General features: G+C 58.8%; 3 protein-coding genes across 3 annotated transcripts; 2 read left to right on the plus strand and 1 right to left on the minus strand.

Annotated features, from left to right (window-relative positions):
* Window positions 1-781: 781 nt before the first annotated feature.
* Window positions 782-6,044, plus strand: E0L32_004236 (uncharacterized protein; the record flags this gene model as incomplete). The annotated part of the gene is made up of 4 exons (XM_031138624.1): window positions 782-868; window positions 952-1,323; window positions 1,387-5,619; window positions 5,685-6,044. The coding sequence occupies 4 exons, from the start codon at window positions 782-784 to the stop codon at window positions 6,042-6,044; spliced, it is 5,052 nt and encodes a 1,683-aa protein (XP_030997249.1).
* A 1,070-nt stretch (window positions 6,045-7,114) lies between these two features.
* Window positions 7,115-9,975, plus strand: E0L32_004237 (uncharacterized protein; the record flags this gene model as incomplete). Its single annotated transcript, XM_031138626.1, has 2 exons — window positions 7,115-9,785; window positions 9,878-9,975. The coding sequence occupies 2 exons, from the start codon at window positions 7,115-7,117 to the stop codon at window positions 9,973-9,975; spliced, it is 2,769 nt and encodes a 922-aa protein (XP_030997250.1).
* A 369-nt stretch (window positions 9,976-10,344) lies between these two features.
* Window positions 10,345-10,812, minus strand: E0L32_004238 (uncharacterized protein; the record flags this gene model as incomplete). Its single annotated transcript, XM_031138627.1, has 1 exon — window positions 10,345-10,812. The coding sequence occupies one exon, from the start codon at window positions 10,810-10,812 to the stop codon at window positions 10,345-10,347; it is 468 nt and encodes a 155-aa protein (XP_030997251.1).
* Window positions 10,813-12,010: the final 1,198 nt, after the last annotated feature.

The raw sequence follows: 12,010 nt of genomic DNA on the forward strand, positions 1-12,010 counted from the left end.
GTTGTTGTAGAACAAAGGACAGGTTTGATCTCATAGTAGGGCCTCAAAAGGCTGCCATGCCATGCCTGAGAGATGAAAGTACGGACAAGGTGCTGTTCTGTACCTTGGCTCCGTGCTGTGCATCTTGGAGCTCACTCAAGTTCACTCACCAACGGTCCATCTTCTTTTCGATCACCACTTGCTTGTGCAGCAGCACTTTTCTTCAGCACAACCTCCAGTACCTACTGCCTCTGCACGTGATTGCCATCCATGCTCGAAACGTGACAACGCTCTGTCGCAGCTTCACATAACAAAAGAGTGGGCCGCGCAATTGCAAGGCACAGGAGCTTCCCAATTGGCCCGAGCGCTTGCAGGAGCTCCAAAGGAGAGAGGAGCCCAGAGAAGCGAACAGGTAACCATTGTGGAATTTACGTAGTTACCTTGTGCTGCTTCTGACACCAAACAACCCAACCCAGACCATTTCCATCTCCTTCTCACTTTTCCCTCATCATCTCAACACCTCGCCATCTGCCTTGCCTGTCTGCTCTCTCGCAACGGCAAGCGCACCTCTACGCAATCTCTTTCATTTTCCTTTTTCACCTTCGCGACTGTCCCTCGAGTTCCCATTTGACAATCTCGCGCATTTGCTGGACAGAGAGCTGACGAGCCCACCTCCTTTTCTGTCCCTCCATCACGACCTTGCCAGACCAGCATCCAACGTCGACTCATCGAATCCTGAGCACCTGCTGGAACCTGCCGATCCCACCGCGTCGCGCACTACAGCGCACAACCGCAGGTCAAAATGGCGCCTCTGCCCATCAAGTTTACCGAGGTGCTGCAGCTCACCAGCATCGGTGTTGACAGCAGTGCCATCGGCTTCAACTCTTGCGTACGTGGCCCACCTTCCTGCCTGGCCGAGCATGCCGCCCTGTTACTGCCGGTTACTGACCTGGGCTGCCCCCCATCACACAGACTTTAGAATCAGATTCCTTTATTTGCATTCGCGAAAAGAAGAGCGAAGCCGCCCAACCCGAAGTCGTCATCGTCGACCTCAAGAACGGCAACAATGTTGTCCGCCGCCCTATTAAGGCCGATAGTGCCATCATGCACTGGACCCGCCAAGTCATCGCGCTGCGAGCCCAATCACGAACCCTTCAGATCTTCGACCTCGAGCAGAAGGCAAAGCTCAAGTCAACGACGATGAATGAGGATGTCGTATACTGGAAGTGGATCAGCGAGACTACCATCGGCTTGGTTACCGACTCGGCTGTCTACCACTGGGATGTCTTTGACGCCAACCAGGCCGCCCCAGTTGAGGTTTTCAAGCGGAATCCTAACCTGAACGTAGGTTGACTGTTGCCGAGGGAGGGACGAGGTGAAATCACATAGTTGCTAACACGCCTTCAGGGTTGCCAAATCATCAACTACCGGGCTAATGTCGACGGCAAGTGGATGGTCGTTGTTGGCATCTCCCAGCAACAAGGACGTGTAGCCGGCTCGATGCAGCTCTACTCCAAGGACCGGGGCATCAGCCAGGCCATCGAGGGCCACGCCGCCGCCTTTGGCACCACGCGCCTCGATGGTGCACCCCAAGATACAAAGCTTTTCACATTTGCCGTCCGGACGACCACGGGCGCAAAGCTGCACGTTGTTGAGGTGGACAAGCCAGATGCCAACCCTGCCTTTGCCAAGAAGGCTGTTGATGTCTTCTTCCCTCCAGAGGCCACCAACGACTTCCCCGTCGCTATGCAGGTCTCCCAAAAGTATGGTGTCATCTACCTCGTCACCAAGTACGGCTTCATTCACCTGTACGACCTCGAGACTGGCACCTGCATCTTCATGAACCGCATTTCCAGCGAGACGATCTTCACAACCTGCCCCGATTCGGGATCTGCAGGCATTATCGGAATCAACCGAAAGGGCCAAGTACTCTTTGTGACTGTTGATGATGCCACTATGATTGAGTACCTTCTTCAGAACCCCGCCAACACGGAGCTTGCCATCAAGATGGCCTCTCGAGCCGGTCTCCCTGGCGCAGATAACCTCTATGCCAGGCAGTTCGAGCAATTATTCAATGCCGGCAACTTTATGGAGGCCGCCAAGGTTGCCGCTGGTTCACCGCGTGGCTTCCTCCGGACGCCGGAGACGATTGAGAAGTTCAAGCGTCTCCCTCAGGCTCAGGGACAAATGTCCTTCATCCTGCAATACTTCGGCATGCTCCTCGACAAGGGAGCCCTCAACAAGCACGAGACGCTCGAGCTGGCACAGCCTGTGCTGGCCCAGAACCGAAAGAACCTCCTCGAGAAGTGGCTCAAGGAAGGCAAGCTCGAGTGCTCGGAGCAGCTCGGTGACATGGTGCGCCCGCACGACCTGAACATGGCCCTCACGATCTACCTCAAGGCCGAGATCCCCTACAAGGTCGTCGCCGCCTTCGCCGAGACTGGCCAGTTCGATAAGATCCTGCCGTACGCTGCCCAGACCGGCTACCAGCCCGACTGGATCCAGCTGCTGCAGCACATCGTCCGTGTCAACCCCGAGAAGGGCGCCGAGTTTGCTACCTCTCTCGCTAACCACGAGGGTGGCTCTCTTGTCGACATCGAGCGGGTTGTGGACGTTTTCCAGTCCCAGGGCATGGTACAGCAGGCCACCGCCTTCCTGCTCGATGCTCTCAAGGAGAACAAGCCGGAGCAGGGTCACATGCAGACTCGCCTGCTCGAGATGAATCTGATGAACGCTCCTCAGGTCGCGGATGCCATCCTCGGTAACGACATGTTTTCGCACTTCGACAAGAACAGGATCGCTACGCTCTGCGAGCAGGCTGGTCTTTCCCAGCGAGCTCTGGAGCTGTACGAGGATCCCGCCGCTGTCAAGCGTGTTGTCGTCAACATCGCAGGCACCCCCAACTTCAACCTGGACTGGCTGACCAACTTCTTTGGCAAGCTGTCTGTTGAGCAGTCGCTCGACTGCCTCGACGCCATGATGAAGACCAACATCCGCCAGAACCTGCAGTCTGTGGTGCAGGTTGCGACCAAGTACTCGGACCTGCTTGGCCCTACGCGTCTCATCGATCTCTTTGAGAAGTACAAGACCGCCGAGGGTCTCTTCTACTACCTGGGCAGCATTGTCAACCTCTCCGAGGACGCCGATGTGCATTTCAAGTACATCGAGGCTGCCACCAAGATGGGCCAGTTCAACGAAGTGGAGCGCATCTGCAGGGACAGCACCCATTACAACCCGGAGAAGGTCAAGAACTTCCTCAAGGAGGCTCACCTTAACGAGCAGCTGCCTCTGATCATTGTTTGCGACCGGTTCAACTTTGTCCACGACTTGGTCCTGTACCTGTACAAGAACCAGCAGTTCAGCTCCATCGAGACCTACGTTCAGCGGGTCAACCCCAGCAGGACGCCGGCCGTTATCGGCGGTCTTCTCGATGTTGACTGTGACGAGAACATCATCAAGGGCTTGTTGAACAGTGTCAACCCTGCCTCGATTCCCATCGATGAGCTCGTCTCCGAAGTTGAGACCCGCAACCGCCTCAAGTTGCTGCTGCCCTTCTTGGAGGCCACCCTTGCGGCCGGCAACCGGCAGCAGGCCGTCTACAATGCTCTGGCCAAGATTTACATCGACTCGAACAACAACCCTGAGAAGTTCCTTAAGGAGAACGACCAGTACGACTCGCTCATTGTCGGTAAATACTGCGAGAAGCGCGACCCGAACCTGGCATACATTGCCTATCGCAAGGGCCAGAACGACCTCGAGCTGGTCAACATCACCAATGAAAACTCGATGTACAAGGCCCAGGCCCGCTACCTCCTCGAGCGTGCCGATCGCGAGCTGTGGAGCTTCGTGCTCAGCGAGAACAACATCCACCGCCGCTCTGTGGTCGACCAGGTTATCTCCACTGCGGTCCCCGAGTCCACGGACCCGGCCAAGGTTTCGGAGGCCGTCGCTTGCTTCCTCAATGCCGACCTGCCCGCCGAGCTCATTGAGCTGCTGGAGAAGATTGTTCTCGAGCCTTCGCCCTTCAGCGACAACGAGAACCTGCAGAACTTGCTCATGTTCACCGCTGCCAAGGCTGACAAGGCCCGCGTCATGGATTACATCCACCGCCTCGAGCACTTCAACGCGGAGGAAATCTCCAATGTCTGTATCGAGGTCGGCCTCTTCGAGGAAGCCTTTGAGATCTTCAAGAAGATTGGCGACAAGACCAGCGCGGTCAACGTTCTCGTCGACCACGTCGTTAGCATCGACCGCGCCCAGGCCTACGCTGAGGATGTCGATCTGCCTGAGGTCTGGAGCAAGGTGGCCAAGGCCCAGTTGGACGGCCTCCGCGTCAGCGACTCTATCGAGTCGTACATCAAGGCCGAGGACCCCAAGAACTACGAGGAGGTCATCGAGATTGCCACGCATGCCGGCAAGAACGAGGATCTCATCAAGTACCTGCGCATGGCCCGCAAGACTCAGCGCGAGCCGGCCATCGACACGGCCCTCGCCTTCTGCTATGCCCGCCTGGACAACCTGCCCGAGCTTGAGGACTTCCTGCGGGGCACCAACGTCGCCAACATTGAGGAGTCTGGTGACAAGGCCTACTCCGAGGGTCTCTTCGAGGCCGCCAAGATCTTCTTCACCAGCATCTCCAACTGGGCCAAGCTCGCCACCACCCTCGTCCACCTCGAGGACTACCAGGCTGCTGTCGAGTGTGCCCGCAAGGCCAACAACATCAAGGTCTGGAAGGAGGTGCACGAGGCCTGCGTGGAGAAGAAGGAGTTCCGCCTGGCTCAGATCTGCGGTCTCAACCTGATTGTGGACGCCGAGGAGCTCTCGACGCTGGTGAAGCAGTATGAGCGCAACGGCTACTTTGACGAGCTCATCAACCTGCTCGAGCAGGGTCTGGGCCTGGAGCGTGCGCACATGGGCATGTTCACCGAGCTCGGCATTGCCCTGTCCAAGTACCACCCTGAGCGCCTGATGGAGCACCTGAAGCTCTTCTGGAGCCGGATGAACCTGCCCAAGATGATCCGCGCCTGCGAGGAAGCCAACCTGTGGCCGGAGCTCGTCTTCTGCTACTACCACTACGATGAATTCGACAATGCTGCCCTGTCGGTCATGGAGCGTCCCGAGAACTCTTGGGAGCACCAGCAGTTCAAGGAGATCATCGTCAAGGTGGCCAACCTGGAGATCTACTACAAGGCCATCAACTTTTACCTGGAGCAGCACCCTTCGCTCCTCACCGACCTTCTGCAGGTGCTCACGCCTCGCATCGACGTTAACCGCGTCGTCCGTCTGTTCCAGAAGTCGGACAACCTGCCGCTGATCAAGCCGTTCCTGCTCAATGTGCAGACGCAAAACAAGCGGGTGGTCAACGACGCCATCAACGATCTCCTCATCGAGGAGGAAGACTACAAGACGCTCCGTGACTCTGTCGAGAACTACGACAATTATGAGCCTGTTGATCTCGCGTCGCGTCTGGAGAAGCACGACCTGGTCTTCTTCCGCCAGATTGCCGCTAACATCTACCGCAAGAACAAGAGGTGGGAGAAGTCGATTGCGCTCTCGAAGCAAGACAAGCTGTGGAAGGATGCCATTGAGACGGCCGCAATCTCAGCTAAGACCGATGTTGTTGAAGACCTTCTCCGCTACGTAAGTCATCTGCCTGTCAATGTCAAAGCAAGAGTTGTAGCGTGCTTTGCTAACATACAGTCTAGTTTGTCGATATTGGCAACCGCGAGTGCTACGTGGGTATGCTCTATGCCTGCTACGATCTCATCCGCCCCGATGTCGTCCTGGAGATGTCGTGGCGCCACGGCCTGAACGACTTCACCATGCCGTACTTGATCAACCTCATGTGCCAGCAGACCAAGGAGATCTCGATCCTCAAGGCGGACAATGAGGCCCGCAAGGCCAAGGAGAAGGAGCAAGAGAAGGTGGAGGACAACACGCCCATCCTGGGAGGTGGCAGGCTGATGATCACGGCCGGGCCGTCGGGCAACGCGGGCCAGGCTTCGCCTGCGCCGTTTGCCGGAGCCAACGGATTCGTTCCTCAGCCTACCGGCTACGGTTACTAGAGGCCGACGCCGGTGGTGCCAATGCAACCTTATAGGGTCGCTGCGGTGAACGGCACGCCGTACCATGTGTATAGTCCTCATTCTTATGTGCACCCGCCGTCGACAGCTCCGTCCTGGCCATCCGGATCGAGCCATGTGGCGGCCGGCTATGCCGAAAACCACCACATGCCGAAGCCAACGAGCGGGGCGGCACCGGCAGCTGCGGTCCAGCCTCTTGGGCAAGGCCATAATTAGCAGTGAGCTCTTGAATTTTGGTGGGGGAGCTGTGCTGTGTATTGGAAGACAAAAGGGCGGTGTTATGAGCTTTTCGCCTGTTCACGGACAGGAGAGAGATAATGTTTTGTTATGGAACACTTGTATGATTGTACACTACAGATAGCTGTGCCCTTGTTGCAATTTCGAGTTTCAAGTTCTTCATATTTCTTCTTTTCTATCCTTTGCTCCCCGCGTTCTCTGAATCCTTCAATACACATCAGCATTGCCTTCAAAAGATGGTGCTGGGAAGCGAGGTGAAGTGAAGCCGTCGAGGTAGGATTGTGTGATATTGCAGGCAAAATGGCTAATATCCCAGTTCTGGACTCGGAGTGGCCCGTGCACGCCTACATTGACCCCTGTCGCTGCTGACCAAAGAGAAAGAGGTAAGACGGCGCAGCGCTACGTAGCTCAACTCGTGGCCACCATCTCATGGCTGGCTTTGGACAAAGACAAAGGCACCATCCGACCGAACAGTCCCGCGACCCTTCCTCGAAACGGTGTTGAATAGACGTGCAGAGCTGGTCTCGAAGTGGGCGCGCCCGCTCCTCACTTGCTGACCGACGAGAGGAAAGCTGCCAGGCGCGCATCCAAACGATTGCCCGTAACGCCGAGCTCTGCCAAGCGCGATCCGTCGTCTCTGACAGCATGCAGTTTCACCAAACTCGTGTTGCGGTTGTCTAGACTCTAGACCTTTATTGCTGCCTGCACTCGGTGGCCTTTGTTGCCTTTTCGAGCATTGTATAACTACGCGAAAGATATATCCCGTCATCCGATTAGACAAATCCCATAGATCCGAGCAAGTACACCTATCCGCGATGGCGCAGGGCAAGCTGGTCGACGCCGAGGTCTTCAATGCCGGCGTCGACAGGACGTCGCTCGAGTCCAATTCGTCTGTATCCACGACCAGCCTCGTCTTTGAACGCATCGACGAACGATTGAGGCACGGCCCGTCAGGCATGTCCGAGAAACGCCCACCTCGCAAGTACCCGAGCCACGACCACGACACGCTCTCCGACCTCGACGACGAAGACCCGCTCAAGGAGGAATCGAGCCATGACCTCGAGACCGGGCCGTTTCTCGGCGGTGCCGCGGCTGCCGGCGCCGCCGGGGGCGTCAAGGGCATGGACCGCGGGCTGCGCAAGGTGCTCATCGTCGCGTCGGCGCTGTTCGTCGCGGCGTGGGTGGCCGGGCTGCTCGTCTACGTCACGTCCAAGTCGTACCAGCACACATCCAAGGTCGACCACGACCCGCAGGCTACCGTCTCGCGGGGCACGGGCAAGAAGATCACGATGGACCAGCTGCACAGCGGGTTCTGGCGGCCGCGCCAGCACGACATCAGCTGGATCGCGGGGCCCGGCGGCGAGGACGGCCTGCTGCTCGAGACGGGCGCCGAGGGCAAGGACTACCTGGTCGTCGAAGACGTGCGCGGCCAGGAGTCGGAGCAGGTCGCCGCGCAGAGCAGCAGGACGCTCATGAAGCAGGGCCAGTTCGAGTACGGCGGCCGGGTCCGGCAGCCCGACGACGCGGTGCCGAGCCGCGACCTGAGGAAGGTGCTGCTGGCGACCGAGTCGCAGAAGAACTGGCGGTGGTCGACGGTCGCAAAGTACTGGATCTTTGACGTCGCGAGCCAGAAGGCGGAGCCGCTGGTCCCCGACGAGCCCGACGCGAGAGTCCAGCTGGCGCAGTGGAGCCCGACGAGCGACTCGATCGCCTTCACGATGGACAACAATCTTTACCTGCGGAAGTTGGGGGAGAGCAGGGTCGTGCAGATCACAAAGGACGGCGGGCCGGAGTTCTTCCACGGCATCCCGGACTGGGTGTACGAGGAGGAGGTCCTCGGCGGGGGCAGCGCTACGTGGTGGTCCGAAGACGGCCAGCACATTGCCTTTTTGACGACCAATGAGACGGGCGTGCCGGAGTACCCCATCGCCTTCCACGTCTCGCGGCCCAGCGGCCAGAAGCCCAAGCCCGGCGAGGAGGGCTACCCGGAGATACAGAAGCTGAAGTACCCCAAGGCGGGCGCGCACAACCCCGTGGTCAGCGTCCGCTTCTACGACGTCGCGCTGGGCGACGTCTTCTCGGTCGACATCGAGGGCGGGTTCGCCGACGACGACCGGCTCGTGACCACGCTGGTGTGGGCGGGCAAGCAGGTCATCGTCAAGGAGACCAACCGCATCAGCGACGTGATGCGCGTCGTGCTCGTCGACGTCGAGTCGCGGACGGGCAAGACGGTGCGCTCCGTCGACGTGGGCAAGATCGACGGCGGCTGGTTCGAGATCTCGCAGAAGACGCGGTACATCCCCGCCGACCCGGCCAGGGGCAGGCCCAAGGACGGCTACATCGACACGGTCATCCACGACAACGGGGACCACCTTGCCTACTTCACCCCGCCCGACAACCCGGACCCCATCATGCTGACGTCGGGCGCCTGGGAGGTCGTCGATGCGCCCGAGGCCGTCGACCTGGACAAGAACCTGGTGTACTTTGTCGCCACCAAGGAGAGCTCGGTGCAGCGCCACATCTACAGCGTCAAGCTCGACGGGTCCGGCCTGACGGCCTTCACCGACACCAAGGCCGAGGGGTACTACTCGGGCTCCTTCTCGAGCGGCGCGGGCTACGCCCTGCTCACGTACAGCGGGCCCGGCATCCCGTGGCAAAAGGTGCTCAGCACGCCCGGCAACGATATCAGGTACGAGCACGTCGTGGAGGAGAACAAGGAGCTCGCCGACAGCGCCAAGAAGCACGAGCTCCCCCTGCTCGTCTACGGCACGCTCGAGGTCGAGGGCGGCGTGCGGCTCAACTACGTCGAGCGCCGGCCGCCGCACTTCAACCCCAGCAGGAAGTACCCCGTCCTGTTCTTCCAGTACAGCGGGCCCGGGTCGCAGTCGGTGAGCAAGGCGTTCCGGGTCGACTTCCAGTCGTACGTGGCGGCCAGCCTGGGCTACGTCGTGGTCACGGTCGACGGGCGCGGGACGGGCTTCATCGGGCGCGGGGCGCGGGTCGTGGTGCGGGGCCGGCTGGGGCTCGCCGAGGCGCGCGACCAGATCGCGGCGGGGCGGCGCTGGGCCGGGCTCGGGTACGTCGACGCGTCGCGGCTCGCCATCTGGGGGTGGTCGTACGGCGGGTTCATGGCGCTCAAGACGCTCGAGCAGGACGCCGGCGCCACGTTCTCGTACGGCATGGCCGTGGCGCCCGTCACGGACTGGCGCTTCTACGACAGCGTCTACACGGAGCGGTACATGTCGACGCCGCAGCTCAACGCGGCCGGGTACGACGCGTCGGCCGTGGCCAACGTCTCGGCGCTGGGGGAGTCGGTGCGCTTCCTGCTCGTGCACGGCTCGGCGGACGACAATGTGCACTTTCAGAACTCGCTCACGCTGCTGGACCGGCTCGACCTGGCGGGCGTCGAGAACTACGACGTGCATGTGTTTCCGGACAGCAACCACGGGATCTATTTCCACAATGCGAACCGGGTTGTTTACGATAGTGAGTTTTTTTTTTGTCTCTGTCCTTTTTGCTGTTCGGCAAGTAGCCAAGTTCCTGTGGATGCTAACTATTTGGGGGGGAAACTTGCGTAGAATTGTCCAACTGGCTCGTCAACGCGTTCAATGGCGAGTGGCTCAAGGTGAACCAGGCCAAGCCTGTTGAGATCACGGCCAAGGAGAAGAAGGAGTGAGTTGAGCCGAAATGTTCTGTGGCTTACCGGTGGTTTTTTCGTGAGAGCATGCATTATCATGGCGTTTCTAAGGGTGGTTTTTTTTTATTAAGTTTGATAATTGTCATAAGCCAAAAACATTGCAATGGACAGGAAGAAAGCTGTCGTGTGGTATCGTATTGTGAATAAGAAGAACAAGCGGCAGAACCAGTCAGCATTTGGTTTTGAAACCATCCAATCCATACCGTTTCCGTCAGGCACTCTTTTAAAAGTTCACATCGCAACCTCTCTCCGTCTAGCGTTGCAACTCTCCCGTCGTTAACTTCCTCGTCTCTGTCTGTCTGTCTGTCTGTCATACACACACACGAGACAAGACAAGACTCTCTCTCTCTACCCGCTCCTGACGAGCTGCGGGTACTCGGGCAGCTCCGGGTCGATCTTCTCGACGACGCAGGCGGTGCCGTAGGCGCAGACCTGGGCGAAGCCGCCGTCGCCCGAGGCGTCGAAGCGCAGGGCGATGACGGCGTTGCCGCCGCGGGCCTGGCACTCGCCCACGACGCGGCCGATGGCGTCGTTGCGCGCCGAGTAGAGCAGGTTGGTGAACCAGCGCAGCTCGCCGCCCGCCGCGGACTTGAGCACCATGGTCAGGCCCGCGGCCCAGTTGCGGGCGCGCACGGTGAGGCCGTAGACGGCGCCGAGCACGCGGACGACGCGGTACCCGGGGATGTCGTTCATGGACGAGGTGATGACGCCGTTTGTCTCGGTGAAGCAGTGCAGGTCCGAGAGCTCTGGGGGCATGCCGCCGCCTGCGCCGCCTGCTGATGATGATGAGGGTTGGTGGTGGCTTGATTTGGACATTGTGGTGGTGGTGGGCAATATTGGGGGATTCGGGGGTTGTGTTGTTTTCTTTTTGAGATGGAAAGGCTGTAATGTTAAGGCTATGAGTGCACGAGTTGTATGAATTTGGATCGCGTTTTTGGAGTTGGTTGATTGAGTAGTAGGAGGGATGACTACGAATTTGAGGGATTGCTCTACGCAGCTGCATGCGACGACAACCTTTTATACAAACAGCTGTTTACCATGCCTCCTCACTGGCACTCGTGGCGTCGCAGTACGCACTACTAGAGGCTCTCGGCCGATTGTCGTCGTCACAAGATCGGTGTCGATCCTCAGCCCAAGCCCGTAGAGCTAGCCCAGTTGAGCAAACGACCGTTGGGCTCCGAGAGAAGCAGGCTAGAAGGCCTGGATGGAAGGAATCGGGGAAGGAGAATAATGCCGCACGCATTCCCTCCCCTCTGGGGCCGCCTGCTCAGCCCACTCACTCGGCCGGTACTTTTTTGCGAGTTTTTTTGGAGTCTTCCCATGTGTGTTCTGATACCATGTGATGATGATTAGGTCCTCGGGGGGGGGGGCTCATCTTCCCTCCACCCCCCCAACCTTCCGCACATCAACTCGCCCCCGGACGGACTCCACCGCGTATTTCGCATTCGTGCCTGCATGTGCCAAGCCGGCGATGTGGGGCCACCGCCGGGCGTCTCCGGTGGAGGGTGGGGGAGAGCTGAGTGACATGTCTTGGCGCGATGCAGGGGGTTTTCTCGTGAAGAAGAAGAAACCTTCGTCTTGCGGGTTCCAATGAGCAGTGATCAGTCTATTCCATTGTCACATCTAGCGCAACTGCCTGCCTTCTTTGAAGCAGACGCTGACATCGCAAGGTCGAGATACGTCATCATTCGGCCTGCATGATGACCCGTCGTCCCTGACACGAGATATTCTGTCCGTCTCCCTGCCAGTGCTGAACCTCGTCACCATCGAGGGAAATTATCATCACTTCTCGCGATCATGCGCTGCTTTGCATGACCCAGCAACTGGTGTCGCGCATGGGATTGCTTTCTTCTCGAGCTTGAGAAAGGTGAATTCGTGAACGCCATTGCGGACTTGGGCACTCTTGAACGTCCGGAGGTGACATGACACCCGTGGCATTGGGCGCAACCGGGTTGGCCTTCCGTCCCAGCCTGGTCTGCGATGCGCCGTTTCGCCATGTCAACAAGTGGACATG

This window comes from Thyridium curvatum (assembly GCF_004353045.1).
Source record: "Thyridium curvatum strain D216 chromosome Unknown NODE_20_length_475153_cov_84.797782, whole genome shotgun sequence".
Taxonomy (NCBI): Eukaryota; Fungi; Ascomycota; class Sordariomycetes; order Thyridiales; family Thyridiaceae; genus Thyridium; species Thyridium curvatum.